This window comes from Brachyhypopomus gauderio, chromosome 20 (assembly GCF_052324685.1).
Source record: "Brachyhypopomus gauderio isolate BG-103 chromosome 20, BGAUD_0.2, whole genome shotgun sequence".
NCBI classification, from domain to species: Eukaryota; Metazoa; Chordata; class Actinopteri; order Gymnotiformes; family Hypopomidae; genus Brachyhypopomus; species Brachyhypopomus gauderio.
Window position 1 is genome coordinate 3,624,028 of NC_135230.1, and position 16,581 is coordinate 3,640,608.

The 16,581-nt window shown below is 40.1% G+C and overlaps 1 protein-coding gene across 1 annotated transcript; it reads right to left on the reverse strand.

The window, feature by feature from the left end:
• Positions 1-4,717: 4,717 nt before the first annotated feature.
• LOC143484164 (uncharacterized) lies at positions 4,718-15,170 on the reverse strand. The gene is made up of 9 exons (XM_076982763.1): positions 14,752-15,170; positions 14,358-14,418; positions 14,111-14,217; positions 11,006-11,050; positions 8,855-8,978; positions 7,656-7,858; positions 7,150-7,217; positions 6,829-7,019; positions 4,718-6,453 (listed from the first exon to the last, which is right to left on the reverse strand). Exons 2-9 carry the CDS (start codon positions 14,416-14,418, stop codon positions 5,105-5,107), a joined length of 2,148 nt encoding a protein of 715 aa, XP_076838878.1. The 5' UTR covers positions 14,752-15,170; the 3' UTR covers positions 4,718-5,104.
• Between the last annotated feature and the right edge of the window lie 1,411 nt (positions 15,171-16,581).

Consider the following 16,581-nt stretch of genomic DNA (forward strand, 5'->3'; position numbering starts at 1 on the left):
AAAATTATAGATCGGGTATCGGGGACAATGTGACCGATCCATAAAAACAGATCTATTCAGTCTAATTCTATGCTTGTATTGCTTGCTTTTCGGAGTTAGTTCAACCTTAATACTCGCGCTGGTGGTATTCCACTTAGTCCGTTTATTTGCTGGTTGACCAAAATAAACCTGGGCTCCAGCAATACTTCACTGTTCATACATGAACTGGTGAGTTGTCCAAAGCTCATTTAATGCGTTACTTACAGAAATAAAATAAAGAGCAGTGTGACTCGGTCTACGGCAGAAAGCTAAAAAAAACAATATTCCATACGCGCGCTCAACTCGGTCCCTTAAAGAGACAGTACACATATTTCTAGCCGTTACATGCTTTGTGCTCTGCGTGATGTCTGCGCTTGCAAACTAGCCGCATATGTATTGCTGTTTCTCTTATTTCATCTCCTTATTTATTTTAAATTATATTTAGAATTCTTGAACCATTTAAAAGGTTTCTTGCAGTTTATTTGTTTCATGTTTGACCAAAGTTGTGAACCTATTGTTTTTGTAAGTTTTCAACACATCCCTAGTCAATAGGGGGGGGGGGGGGGTGTAGGGGGGCGCAAAAATATTCTCATCTACTAAAGGGGGGCACGGCAGAAAAAGTTTGGGAACCACTGATTTAAACCATGAGCTGCGACAGCTTGCGCGGGGGAAAGAGCACAAGCCTGGTTTACGTGTCGTGAGGGTCCACGCAGCGAAAATAATGTCATCGCGGTGGCTCTGCCCGTGCATGAGGGTCTCGTGCGCTGTCGATTTGCGAGGTCTTGCACCTCTCGAATTTTGTAACTTTACATTTACATTTACATTCATGGCATTTAGCAGACACTCTTATCCAGAGCAACTTACAAAGTGCTTTGCATCCGATCACAGAATTCATCCTAGAAAATAGTATGGATAGGCCAGAATTCAAGATACCATTGAGTCAGACTACTACTAAACTACAGGAGTCAATGTCATTACCTAGTGTTTTGCAAGTTAGACATTTGCCAAGAAGCACAAATAACCATACCCAGCAGGCATTTCAACGTTGAATCAACGTTTCAACCCAGCCTATGCTCAAGGGCGACCAGCTCGCTGCAAAGACACTGTTTATGCCTACAGAGGCCTACCAGACTACCCGAGAGACTCTGAGTCATTCTGAGCCCCATACAGGTTTGAACCCAAGGACAAACCCTATTTTCCCATCACCCATTCCAGGTTTTGTATTGGTCCCGGTTAGTTTTGCAATACCAGTATCTGTGTGTGTTCCTATGCCTGTCCCAGTGGCTGGTGTCTTCATCTCTGTTCCGGTGGTTATGTCTCTTGCTCGTTATGTAACCCATCTTGTTCCTGTGCCCATTCATATTATGTGTCACATAATCACCTCAGTGTTTTCTGCCTTTCATGTTGCCAGTCCTGTTCTCCAGTCTGGTTCTAGTCCTGAGTCACACCCTGGTCAGGCCCGTTTCTTCCTGCCCATCTGTGTTTTCGGTTTCGGTCCCTGGTTCATCAGCTACTGTCTTCCCACGTCTGTTGTTCATATCTGGTCCTGCCCCCAAAACTTCAGTGTCTGCATTCCCTTGTCTGGTTGATCCTGTGTCCTAGTGTATGGTTCCCCTCAATGATATTCCTTGTTCTGTTGCCTGGTTGTGTATTTGTTTTTGTGTGACTTCATTCCTGTTTTGGTTTCTGGTCGTTGGTGGGTTGTTTTTTTTTACCCTGGTGTAGTGCGCCTTTGTGGGGGGGTTCTGTCACGTCTGGCTCTGCCCCCTTTCTTGTAACTCGTTTTTACGTTGTGTTTGTTGTCACGCCCCTCTGTTCAGCTGTGCCGTGTTAGCTCATCTTAGTTTTCAGTGTGTGTGTATATATTTATAGCCTATGTCAAGACTTACCTTCGGGCATCATTATCCGTTTGTTAGTTCCTGGTTATTTCTGTGTTTTGTTGGTTTTGCATAACTTCGAGTTTATGCCTGTCTCCCATTTCAGGTTCGTGGTGTTTTGGGTTTGCAGTATGTTTTGGTCTCTGTGTTCTATAACATGGTTTATGTTACGGGTTTGTTTGAGTGCGTGTTTCTTGTTCATGTACGGTCCCTTGTGCTTTAGTACATTCTCTTAGTTCTGTTTGGTATTTAGTCTTCGTGTTCGTTTATGGTTGTATCTTGCTTCACGTGTGCCTGTTCATGTTGGTGTATGTAACTGTTAGTTATACTCTTGTGTTTGGTCCAGTCTGGTGCCTTTGTTGTTTCTGCTGCCTTAGAGTTTAAGTGTGTTCTCTGTTCATCATGCCTCGTCGTTCGCATTCCACTTGCGTGTCCTCAGGCAATGTAGAACACGTAATAAACTCGAATAATGCTCTGCTTCGCATTACAGCAATGTTGAGTCTTATTTATAAGATTTTCTACATGTTTGGTGGACAGAAGGTTATATTCAGTTTGAAGCAGTAGTCTCTTCTTGTACAGTTGAGGAGAGGGAGTAAGCATCATCTCTCTGTCAATATTCTGGATGTCATTTGCTAAATTCTTAAACATTTCCATTTGAGCTTTTTTTCCTGTGTGCACAATATGAGATAATTTGTCCCTTAAGGTACGCTTTCATAGACTCCCATATAACCGAGACAGACATTCCTGGAATTCTGTTTATTTCTAAAAAGGTGGCAATCTCCCTTGTAATCATTTTAACAAATGCATCATCCGATAGTAGCAGTGTGTTTAAATGCCAGGGGTGATACTTGACCTGGTCAGTAGGAAATCAAATGTTCATTAGTAAAGGGGCATGATCCGATATTAATATAGCCTGATATTTACAATTGTCCACTAAAGGAAGAAGCCTATTATGTAAAAAAATTTATCAATTCGGGAGAATGTTTTATGTACTGGAGAGAAAAAAGAATAGCTTCTGGAATTTGGGTTCCGAAATCGCCAAATATCAGACACCCCAAATGATTCAAGAATTAATTTGATTGCGTGCGCTGACTTAAATGGGGTAACAGTTTTAGACGAGCTGCGGTCTAATGAGGGTTCCAGAACGCAGTTCATATCTCCTCCCCAAATAAGATGATACGAGTCTATACTCGGTATTTTGGAGAAGTTTGTAAAAAAAAGCACTATCATCCCAGTTTGGAGCATAAACATTTGCCAGTATAACTGGGATATTATTTAATCTGCCCACCACAATAATATAATGACCTGCTGAATCTGCAACAGTCTGTGTCATGATAAAAGGGATGTTTTTAATAATTATTGCTGTTCCTCTGGTTTTAGGATGAAAGTCTGAATGATATACCTGGCCGATGCAGGTATATCAATACCGATACGGATATTATTTCTCCGCATCCTGCCCTCCATGTCCACGCACTTTTCCTGCAGTTCAGTCACCTGGGTCTGAAGTTTGCAACTCACGACGGCTGTGATATTTCAATTGAAGTTTGAATTGGTGCCACTTGTAGTAAATAAATGGGTGTACTTTGTATAAAAGTTTGAGAAGTCTAGCTAAAAAATTCAGTGAGTTACAGGTGCTGAAGCAAAAAGTGTTACAACCATACCCGGTCTCCCCACATACATACATATATAATATATACACACGATCAGTCTGAGTGGTGTTTTATTTTGGAAAAAAAAAATTGGGATTTTCTTCCCAATTACATCCATCAGTGCGTCTGCTGAGTTATTTTTTAAGCACTTTATATTTGTTTTTATGCCAATCTAATCATTTTATTTTGTCGTATTTACCCTCCATACTTTAAAGATCGGGCCGTGAAAATATTGTCCGACATGTAACCGGTCCATGGCGCAAAAAAGGTTAGGGACCGCCGATATAAACCACTATCCTTCAAACCCCAATTACAATGACAATATTTACTGTTTACGTCATAGACATCACTTTCTGTGACAGATACATAGATATCTTTACCCATGATAAACAGCTGTTACGTGCATCAGGGTACCCATGCTGTTTCCTTCTCTACTTGTTGTCTAATTGATGTCTAATTGATGTCTTAGGATTAGTAATTCTCCTTGTTTAACGCACGCCAATGGCTGTGTGGCCTAACACACAAAAGTGGCGTGGCTTTAAATCGGGAGTAGCGCACAATGAGAAGACTCGCAGACATGCTTTAACCTGCATGTAACGAGCAGGGAGATTTTGGTAGATTGTTGAGCAGCGCGCAAAGAGTAGTAACACTGGCAGAGAGATGAGCAGGGGTGCGTACCTGACAAATGCCGTTAATATATAATAACACTGTTGAGATATTGGAATGGGACACTTTGGGTTTGGTTTAGTTTGGTTCTTGTGTTGGTCTTTTTTTTGGTTATGTTTATTGTTCCTTTGTTCCTATAAGTGGACAATTTAGGTGGGCCCTCTGACTCTCTTACATCCATGTAGGAATACTGCCTGGTTAATACACCAGTTTAGAAGCATGTGCCATCTTTGTATTTATGGATAGGGAATTAGTTTGAGTTAGGTAGGTTAGTTTCTTTTCTTTATTTCTTTCCTTTGGCACAGTCTACAGTGCACTACAGTCCACCAGGAAGTTTGTTTTGTCTATTGTGTTGCACTCCAGTAAAAACTAAGTCTGGCAAACCGTTATATCTGTCTCCTAGTTTTCCCAATTCACTTACACTCCACTGTGTCTTTGTTCGGCCGCCTCTACCCTAGACAGGGGCAGGTCGTAACAACAGTAAATCAAAACATATTCATCATTGAGTACTTCACATTTTTACATTTACGGCATTTAGCAGACGCTCTTATCCAGAGCGACTTACAAATGTGCTTTGCATACAATTTTTCACCAATGGTTTACAATTTCATAGTGTTAAAGACATATTTTGAACTTCAGCTGACAAAAAAAGCATGTGGTGTGGTTTGAAGGTCTTGATGCAATGTGGTTTTGACTGCTACCCAATTGTATCCCATATGAATGCGCTTGTGTCTTTGCAAATTTCTCTGCAGAGTAAGTCTTTCCACACTGTGTGCAGATATACGGCTTCTCTCCTGTGTGCGTGCGCTGGTGTTTGTGAAGATAACTGTTGTTTGAAGCTCTTCATCTGGTGTGGTTTTGACTGCCACCTAGCCAATAGATTTTTACGCTGAATCATGTATGAATGCACTGGTGTCGTTGGAAGCTTTTCTGCAGAGTAAAACTCTTCCCACACTCTGAACAAAAATAGGGCTTCTGTCCTGTGTGAGTGCGCTCGTGTGTGAGGAGAGTACCCTGTTGGGTAAAACTCTTCCCACACTCTGAGCATTGATATGGCTTCTCTCCTCTGTGAATACGGTGGTGTCGTTCGAGATCACATTTTAGAGTAAAACTCTTCCCACACTCTGAGCAGTGAAACGGCTTCTCTCCTGTATGAATGCGTTGGTGTCTGAGGAGAGTACTCCGTTTGTTGAAATTCTTCCCACACTCTGAGCAGTGAAACGGCTTCTCTCCTGTATGAATGCGCTCGTGTGTGAGGAGAGTATCCTGTTGGGCGAAACTCTTCCCACACTTTGAGCAGTGATACGGCTTCTCTCCTGTGTGAGTGCGCTGGTGTCTTCTGAGATTAGTCAACATAGTAAAAAACTTCCCACACTCAAAGCAGTAATACGGCTTCACTCCTGTGTGAATCCGCTGGTGTTGATTGAGATTGCTCTTTTGATTAAAACTCTTCCCACACTCTGAGCAACAATACGGCTTCTCTCCTGTGTGAATGTGTTGGTGTTGGTAGAGATGACTGTGGTTACTAAAACTCTTTCCACACTCTGAGCAATTATACAGCTTCTTTCCTGTGTGAGTCAACTGGTGTTGGTAGACATGACTCTGTTGACTAAAACTTTTCCCACACTCTGAGCAGTGATATGGCTTCACTCCTGTGTGAATGCGCTGATGTTGTTTTAAACTGTTAGGTTCATTAAAACTCTTCCCACACTCTGAGCAGTGATACGGCCTCTCTCCTGTGTGAATGCGCTGATGTTGTTTGAAAGAATTCTGTCTACTAAAACTCTTCCCACACTCTGAGCAAAAATACGGCTTCACTCCTGTATGAATGCGCTGATGTTGTTTAAAACAACCCTGTCTACTAAAACTCTTCCCACACTCTGAGCAGTGATATGGCTTCTCTCCTGTGTGAATACGCTGGTGTTGTTTGAGAACACACTGTACAATAAAACTCTTCCCACACTCTGAGCATTGATACGGCTTCTCTCCTGTGTGAATGCGCTGGTGTATGAGGAGATTACTCAGTTTGGTGAAACTCTTCGCACACTCTGAGCAGTGATATGGCCTCTCTCCTGTGTGAATGCGCTGGTGTTGTTGGAGATCATTCTGTTGAGTGAAACTTTTCCCACACTCTGAGCAGTAAATTCTCTCCTTTTCCATGTCTCTTTGCAATCGTCTAAGAGATGTGTTAGAGGATATTTGTGGAGTAATTTTGAGATCAAGATTTTCATCTTCAATTTCTCCTGATTGAAAAAAGACATCAATGTGAAATGCATTATAATTGTGACAAATTTTAGGAGCAGAATATAATGTAAACAATATTCATACTATTTAATGTCAAACTAAATTAAAATAATGAAACAACACAAACTCAAACCAGCCTGTAAATGTCTTAAATTCAGCTACTTTTCAATCCCGTTTATCCTGATAACACAATGACCTACACAGCTTTCATAGGTCAAGTGCTCCAAACTCACATCCTGAACTTGCTATCTCAATTAAGAATGTTGAGCAAAATAAAAATGTGCTAAGGTATGGCAAACTTGTACCTGACATGATAAATCTTTAGTTTTTAAAACATAATGTAAGATTAAATGAGCAAAATAAAAAATCACAACCTTCTGCAGAGCACTGTTTGTTCCAGAGGAAGTCAAATGTGAAGTTGATATCTTCAGCGTTCTTGTCTCCGTACCACACCAGGAGCTCCTGTCCTGATTCAATGGGTTGACAACAACGGTAGAAAATTTCCCCATAATACTGAAAGGCTGCCAGATTCTGCTCATCATCATTACGAGCACAATTCACATATCTGAGAGAAAACACAAACACCATGATGAGAGGGATGCATAAGATTGCAGGAGGATTTATAACCAACTCAGTTATTTATAACAGACAATCAACAGCCAATGAACTGCAGACTTCAGTACTGCATCCTCTACCTCATCCAATTAGAGTGCGTCTCTCTCTTCACACCTATGTACTCATCACACTGGTTGATCTTGGATAGCTGCAAAAACAAAATTAAATTCATGTTGAAATACAAAGAAAGAACAAAAAATATTATAAATGCAAAACCAATTAATAAAAAAAAATGTTATATTATTGCTTGGCATCCATCATTGTAACTAAATTAAAGGAGCTACATAAGAACACTTTATTCAATCTGAATATTGTACTGTATTAAGATCACATACTTAATTCAGTGTGAATATTGTACTACTACAGTATGACAAAGTTAATTGCCTGTCTCTTGCCCCTGACAACAGTACTAAAATGTGTTGGTTACAACATAACAAGCTTGCAGCATTTAGATAAAAATCAGGAAATTAAGCATTTAAAAATGGAACTCTGATCACAAAACTGGTTAATGTTTCCATTAAATTCTTATTGATATTTTTCAAATAAAATTAAATAATTAATACATAATATTGTGAAATAATCTCACCACACAGGAGAATCTGCTGTTCATTGCCTCCTCTTTGTCCTTCAGTTCTCTCTGGTAGGGCCCAAAGTGTGTACCGACCGCAATAGTCTGACCCTTGTTAAACACTCCCAGTCCAACATCAGGAACACTGGACTTCCGAACCTCCAGACCAGAAGGAAAAGTCTCTCTGGCTCGATCTGTGAGCCCCACAGGAACAGGTGTACCTGGGAAGATGACAGGTGAACCATGAACCTCACATGTATCGTTGAAATAAGATCTCTGGTCGTGAGAGTCTGGAATAGCAGGAGACAAGAAAGAAAATAACTGATACCCAGAGAGACCTCATTAAAAATATAACAGGTACACAGCTAATGCTTTAACATTAGGGCACTACAATGCACAATAACAGTACAGTTAAACTGAAAATGTGATGTGCTAACATTAATTGGAAAATCGTACATGACTATCAAGAGAACAAATTGATGTTGAATATGGACAAAAAAAATGCATTCGTCAAATAGTTTTCAGTGCAGGACATCATACAGGATAATGAGATGGAAATGTCTGCTTTGATGCACCACTCCTTTAGTGAGGAGTGAGAGTTACACCCTCAAACACTTTTTGATATTTGATGCATCAGTTTTAAAATGCACAAACTGAAGCAGATATTTTATTTTCATAGTCAAACTGAAATTATGATACTACTGTACAAGAAATTAAGAAAAACAAGAGTGTAAGATGGCCACGTAACATTCAGTGATGATGATTCCAAAAAGGCCTATGAAGAGTAGACCAATCAGAGAGCAACGAACGGCCAATCGGGACTAAATATAATTGGACAAATGGGGTGAACATATAATTTCATAGGTCAAATAAGAAAGAAAACTGACATGTGATGTTTTCTTTTTCCTAGAATCTTGTGGTGTGTTTATCGTGCTTGTTCATATCATGATGAATGTACAACTTATCAGTCAGAACTAGTGGAAGATTGATCAGTCCACTGAACTTCAGCATGTATAACTGGATGCGTGTGTGTGTGTGTGTGTGTGTGTGTGTGTGTGTGTGTGTGTGTGTGTGTGGGTGAGAGAGAGAGAAGACGGTTCCATAAGATACCTCTTGCAATATACACTCATCAGTGAAAGTATAACAGAGCCCAAGATTGGAGTTACACTATACACACAAAGATTCAATACTCACACCCGCCACATTTATATGCTAACCTGACGTATGGGATCTGGGCATCTTCTGGACAGTTCCATTCTGGTGGTCCATAGGGGTGCTGAGGTGCACAGAGACTGATGTCCCTCCCTCATCTACAGTGGTACAGGCCTCTGTCTTCACATCCTTATAGACGTAATGATCAAGGAACAAAACTCATGAAACAAACTCAGAGGGAGTTGAATTATGCTGTTTGCACACTGTAAAACCCAATAAGCTCTGGAAACTTGTAAAATAAATAAATAAAACAAATACATTAAATAACATTTCATGACCACCTTCTTAATCTACACTTACTGTTCATTTTATTGTTTGTTTACCATGTAAGAGCTCTTTGTAGTTCTATGATTAAACACTGTAGCCATTTGTTTCTCTACATACTTCATCCTCATTTCACCTCATTTCTTCAATTGTCAGGACACCCTAAGGACCACCACAGACAGGTATTATTTGGGTGGCGGATCATTCTCATCACTTCAGCGACATTAACATGGTGGTGATGTATTAGTGTATGTGGTGCTGGTGTGAGTGGATCAGATAGCAGTGCAGCTGTGTCACAGATGGACTGAGAGAAGTTCACCACCCAAAAACATGCAGTCCAGAGTAGGGGTGCACGATATGGACTAGAATTGCGATGTGCGATAACATTGTTGGATATCCCGATATCGTCGTGAACCACGATAAATTAAGATTAAAATACAGAAATGTAGTCTCTCTCTGAACAGCAGCACGTTAATTTGTTTTGTTTTTTACTGTGTAATGAATCCAGAATAATTCCAAATATTTTGCAGGTTTATTCGGCACACCTCACGTGAACCTCCACGAATGGTGGAAGCGTTTAATCTTGCTGTGTCACATTCTTTGCAGTGTTGTCCGAAACGATATGTAGGCCTAGTACAGGAGTGGCCAACCTGCAGCTCGTGAGCCACATGCGGCTATTTGCCTGGTTTCATGCGGCTCCCCAGCCGGTCCACTCTCACCTGCACTAATGGTGTGTGTCGTGGCCCGGTTACCTCATCAGCTCTCAGGGCGACACATTGATACATCTTCGTGCTGCGCGGTTTGTTTACAAGCCTAGCAAGCCGCTTAACACTAGACCTCCTAGAGAAGCGAAAAATTTCATAGGGCTTGGTAAGGTCCATGTAGCCCACTCCCCTGCTGTGAAGGGATTAACGCCCATTGTCTTGGTAATGCGGTGGAAGCGGCTCACTCCAAGCTCATACGCCTGCCAAAGCACAAGCTGGCTCACCCCCAAGCTCATATGACCAAAACACCAAACATGATACTTCACGAAAAAGTTGAAGTTACAAGCAGACTGTTACCGATCCTACAACAAACGGCGGAAAATTTGTAGACTCGTGTTTCAAAAGTTACAATTCAATCGCACGTAGAGACGACAGTTTCTCTAATGAGTCCTGGTTTATACTTTCGCGAGTGACAGTGATTCCGCACACCTCGCGCGAACGGTGGAAGCGTTTATACTGTAGCGTCGGTCCAATGGGGGACGACGCTAGCTACCCATGAGCCTCTGCGGCTTCGAGATTGTCATGTAATGTCAATGCTCATGTGATTATTGATTATGTATGTGAATATCTGTGCTGTTTAGTGTAAGTTGACCCATGTCTGTTTATGTAGTTGTAGTTCTATGATTAAACACTGTAGCCATTTGTTTCTCTACATACTTCATCCTCTTTTCACACCATTTCTTCAATAGTCAGGACACACTAGGACCACCACAGACAGGTATTATTTGGGTGGCGGATCATTCTCATCACTTCAGCGACATTAACATGGTGGTGATGTATTAGTGTATGTGGTGCAGGTGTGAGTGGATCAGATAGCAGTGCAGCTGTGTTACAGATGGACAGAGAGAAGTTCACCACCCAAAAACATGCAGTCCAGAGTGACCAACACATACTGTACAGCAACAGACGAGCCATCATCTCTGACTATAACTACAACAATTTTGCCCTGGCATTTAAAGACACAGAACATAAATTGCATTTCCACACCATTTAATGATCTAGTGATATGTAGCTAATACATAACTGGAATCACTTCTGACCTAAATAGCCCAAACTATTGCTCAATACAATAGAGTTGATAAGGAGTTGACAAATGTGTACAAAAACTGACAAAGACTGTTCTTTTACCTCAGACAGCCGTTGTGGAAACTGTTGGCAGAAATCAACATGAACCTGCAGAAGATTAAAAAAATAATTAATAATAGTTTCAGTGATTCCAGTTGGTAACGTCCCATAAAATGAATGCCATCTCCTTATTAAAAACAACACTCAAAAATATAGACGCAAGCGGTGATTGCGAGTTCACGCAGGAATAGGCCCTACAGGCCTAAGCAGCCCAAGAGGACCAATAAGTTGTTTTGATCAAATGAGTGACCTTTGATATGAATGCATGAACTGTTCTTTTTAATGTCAGGCTTACTAAAGGCCCAAAAGACCAAAAGAAATTGTATTGGCAAAATGATTCAGATCATTGAACTAGATCACATGCTGAGATTTGCTTTGTGTGTATATTTGTGTGGTGTTTTATGTAAGCAATACTTTTCAGTCAGTTCCAGTCATTGGTCAGTAGACTGAGCCCAAGTACCATTATAAGACATCTTGGAGAATTAAATGGGTCATTTCTGGTCAGGCAGTGTACCTTTTTATTATAAGATGCAAATACAAAGTTATTTATCTCATTGATCTGAATAATACAAGACCCATTACTTGTTAATTCTTCATAACAGGATTACATCGTGGGTTTTGATGATTTTAGAGGTTTTTGTAGACTGTAGCGCCCCTGAAAGGTCTATTTGAACCAAGCATGATATACCTCACAAGAACCTCAAAGTGTTTCAGATTAGGAGTTGATCACTTACATGGTTTATGAGTTATATTAACAGTCATAATATGGCATGGCCACAATGATTTAATGGAAAAACTGACCAACCTGAAAATGTAAAAATCTATCATTTTTGATAATTATTTACCTGCAGAGGACAGCGATTGTGGCTCTACCAATTTGGCCATCATTGGATGGCCTAGTTCAAAAAGAGCCATTTTATTCAATTGATGCATGTGACAAAAATATTTATTTCTTAATAGCACTTGTATTCATAGAGTTGCTATATGTACTGTAAGGAATCAAAAGAATCAAGTTGCATGTTCCCAAGTGAAAATTTTATAGAGTTATGCATGATTTTCAAAAATAGCACCACCTAGTAGCCAAATAATTTGAAACTTCACACAATGACACAGAGTCTAGTTATTTGCATAACGTTCAGGTTTCATGTCGATTGGCCAATGTGGAGACTGTCAAATGGCCAAGACCAATTAATTGGCTGGTAGCTGATTAATTGGCTGACCAATTTTTTGATTGATGACATCACTAAGTGTCCTGATACCACTTGACCCCACAATGTCACATATAAAGTTCTGGCTCTATTTGACCACATGTTGATGAGTTTTTATTATTATTATTATTATTATTATTATTATTATTATTATTATTATTATTATTATTAATAAACACATTATAGCGCCCCTATTGGAAAAACTTGGCCAATTTTGATATTTGACCTCAGAGTCATGTGATCAGCCTATTAAGCTTCATGAAGGTCATTCAAAGCATTGTTGAGATGTAGCTGTTGAAGTAAATTAGGTCCCACCTCAGAGCTACTGATTGACATTTGACAGCCAGACTATGGGCAAATGTCACAATTCCGTTGATGATTATTGATAATGAGATCCATGTGAATAGTTTGTCACCATGACTGTGGTGATCATATGAAAAACCAAATTAGCAAAAAATCTAAGTGGGCGGAGTTTAGGTGCCCAAGAGGCCTTTTTGTTTTGTTTGGCCAAGGAATACGCCAGAAAAGAATTTGGTTTCTAGGACCTACGGTGAGGGATATATGGCCCAAAATGGAAAATCCTGCTCAGGAACATGCTCATGAACCTGCTGAAAATCTCTAGCACGCTCATTTGTCTTTATGCCGAATTACAATAGAGACAGAGACAAACATCTAACTTAAACCGGTAGTTCAACCAAACGGATGCCTGTAGAATGCTGATGTTGAGACTCCATTCTGTTTTAGCACCATTCTGATTATTTGTTACAGTTTTGTGTACCATGTAATGTACTGGCATCTGAAAAGAATGACGGCTGGATCTCTGGTAATACAAGCTGAGCCAATCCTGTGTGTGGAGCTTCAAAAACCTCCTATTAGGACAGGAATGTCCAAACACCTTTCTAAGACAGTAATGTCTAGTTTGTACACCTGCCCAAATGCAACATGTGGACAAATTTTTACTGTTTCTAAATCACATTACTGTTGATCAACAGACCCACATTATGGTGGAGGTTTGTGAAAACCTGTTTGTAACTGCTTTGAATGTCAGATTTAAAGAGGATGAGCTACAGTAGGACAGTCAGGCTGATCCAGAATCATTCAATGAGGAACAAAACAGACTTAAGTCAAAGCATCAGACCAATAGCTTCAACCTTTAGCTAATAGATCAATCCTGCTTTTTAAAAGCACATGAGAATGCTTTTTAAAAACCCACTGTCTTCCACAACCAATCCCTACTCAGTTGATGTGTCATGGTTTTTCTGGCCTACCTGTGCAGTGGCTATTACGTTACACATTACATTACACAGGAACATTCATTTACTTAATGGATTGAAACTACTGCATAATGCTTATTGCATAATGAAAACTACAATTTCAACTCATTAACAAATGTAAAGAAAATGTACTGCTAATGTTCCAAATAGCACATAGAGATTAGCAAAATTAAAGGTTGTGTTTAAAATCAGAGTTTGTATGCAAATATCTTTTAGGTTGTATTACACCGATGTCTAATGTGGTCTATATTTACTCAGTTAGTTTTATAGTCAGTGAGCTTTACATGTACCAAAAGTAAATAGGCAATTTACTTTCTTCGAGAATATTTAATGAAAGAAATTTTGCCTGTAGACTAAGATCATTTAATTTAATTTAATAATGCAAATGCATATTGTCTTAATAAGAATTGTGTACCAATATCTGAATAGCACTTTGTTTGTATCCTGTCAATTCATTAAATTATATTCTAAACAGTAACACAATGATGGGAATTGAAACGTATAGCAGTGCTAAGGACTGCACATGTCTGTACCAATATTTATCTTCACAAACAGTATTATTCAAATGTCAGATGCACGTAAAACTCCTACAGCCCTGAGTGAAAGTAAAATCACAAATGTTTTACCTGTGATGGAACAGTACTCTCCCCCTGAGGTTCAGAGAAAGAGCTGGGGTGTTTGATGGGTTTGACTTCTACTGGTTTCCCTGGGACACAGCCCAAGCCTATTGCTGCTAGAACATAGAACCATAATAATAATATAATTCACAAACTGTCCATGATCAGATGTTTGCCTGTCACTCAAGAATTGATCACCAATGCCAACCATGGCCTGATCATTTCTCTTCATTTTCTAGATACCAATTTTTCTCACATTTCTCCAGTTGCTGTCCCTCCATCTTTGAGAAGTGCGCTTTTATCTCACTGCAATCCATCTGATAAAAAAAGAGACAATAAACTAGCCTATTTCTGAAATAACATTTATCTAAACAAGTACATACATCAAAACAACTCAACTTCCATTATTGTTCTGAGGAAACTGCAGCTACTGACAAAACAGCTGTGACTCGGCTAACCGCGCTAGGAGAGCCAGCTCGCTAACTTCAGATTAATGTTCTTGGTGCTTTAAGCAGAACCCATCTCCAACAAAACACGACTAGTTCCTGATACTCCGCTCATGTCTGTTTGAACATCCTTTCAGGACAGTGTTGTGTAAAGACGGCTAGCCAGGTAGATGAGCTGAATTATCTAACTAGCTACCTACCTACCAGGTCCGCTAGATCTTGGTCAGGAAAACTGAGGTGACTGGTGCTGGCGGCGAGATTTAAGGTGCGTTTATATTCGCAGTTCGGTTCCCTCCGGACCAAAGCAGCACATTAAACACCGTGGCGTTTTAGTCCGGGTTGGTTTAGCGTTCACACTCGCGTATGAACCCAACAGTGAACCAAATGTTCAACTCTGACTGATCAGCGTTGATGCTGCTTCCCAAAACCAACACAGATAAAACAGCTCTAGATCCGTTGGGCTAAATGCGCATGCGGGAGATTCGGGATGTTGCTCCAGATCTCGCGAGAGAAACAAATAAACCCGCTCTGTCAAATACTCTAAACAAAGATCACTGTGAAATGTTCTTGTAATCCATGCAAACATGCAGGAGAATAGAAAATATAGCAAATAAATAGAGGAGAGTCTGGCTGCGTGTGTGGGGACGGAAATGACGTTCACACTACGTATGCGTGTTTACGGAAGCACAGGTGTGCGCCTCCTCGTGAGAAGAGGTCGCTTAGATACGTGTATGTTGTACTCGAAACGAATGACATATATTGTAGCTGACGCTCAAAATACAGCAATGTGGCAATGCCAGATGTTGTATATTTTATTTCTGATTGTTGTCTTTTATGTTACATAAAATCAGGGCCGTGCCCCCCCCCACAACATTTTTGTTCATATATAAAATAATTTATATGTGAAAAAATCACACATATTAATCTAGCAACATTTTACTGTTTTATTTAAACGAACATTTAATTTTCATGTATGTTCTGAAACAGGCAAAAATAAAAAAACGAGCCTCTAACGAACGGTCTCCAACGGTCTTGCTTATATAACAATCTTGCACACACAACAAAACATTGGAAGCCATGCCAAGTGTCCTGATCGCGATGAAACTTGCTTTAACATTTGGTGCTTCCACAGCCATGTGTGAGAATTCATTTTCAGTCTTGAAAAATGTTTTTACGGTCCACAGACGTGCTATGCACCATATTCGCAAGGCACAGCTTGTGCAGCTAGCGTTCGAGCGAGATCTTACAAGGAAATGTACAAATGAATGGAAAGATATAAAGTCCTGAGGCGGTTCTGCTCGGACTCTCGTCGTCTACAACTTTTCTAATGGTGAGTCAACATTTGTTTTTTACGGCATATTAGTCATTTTGAATGTTCATATGAGCTACCCTGTGGTGGTCTGAGTTACCGTTAGGCTACTGGCTGTGCAGTTCATGAGGTGACTTTCTGTGGAGCGGATGTGGTATAGGGTGTGATTAGTTCATAACACACATTTTAGTCCTATTTTATTTTTATAGGCTTTGTAACTACTGCTAATGATTGCTTTATATCGGCGCTTAAATCTGCCCCCCAGGTAAACCCATATGCCCACCCAATTCTGGCGATGGCCCTGCATAAAAGTGAAGAAATTTGCAATGCAATTCATAGATCATATTGAAATTATAAATTTGCGGAGAGACGTCATTTCCTGTCTGGTTAACACGCGCTGGAAATTGTGAGCGGAAAACTTAGGTGAAAGAGAAAAGGATGAGAGATGACTGTCTACTACTGGCTAAACAGGCGCACACGGTAACTATTGAAAAATTGGAATTTGTTTACCTTTGTGAAAGAAAATGTTTTCTGAAAATGATGTTATATACGAAACCACACAGAGTCGTACGGCTCGTCCACGCTTGTTTATTCACACACACTGCACAAGACAAGACGGGCTTCCCGCAAATCTGTGACCCTTAACCCTAGATGACGTAATGGCTTTTAAAGACATAACATTTTCCCCCCTCCCCAAAGGAACCCCCAAAGCACATCCTACATAA

Bases quoted from the DNA above. Each gene is read 5' to 3' on its own strand.
- LOC143484164 (XM_076982763.1), bottom strand. From the start codon at position 14,418: ATGGATTGCAGTGAGATAAAAGCGCACTTCTCAAAGATGGAGGGACAG. The intron at 7,859-8,854 runs GTTAGCATATAA...TCATCTTCCCAG, and splicing joins GCCCAGATCCCATACGTCAG to GTACACCTGTTCCTGTGGGG. The intron at 6,454-6,828 runs GTTGTGATTTTT...TTTTTCAATCAG, and splicing joins CAAACAGTGCTCTGCAGAAG to GAGAAATTGAAGATGAAAAT.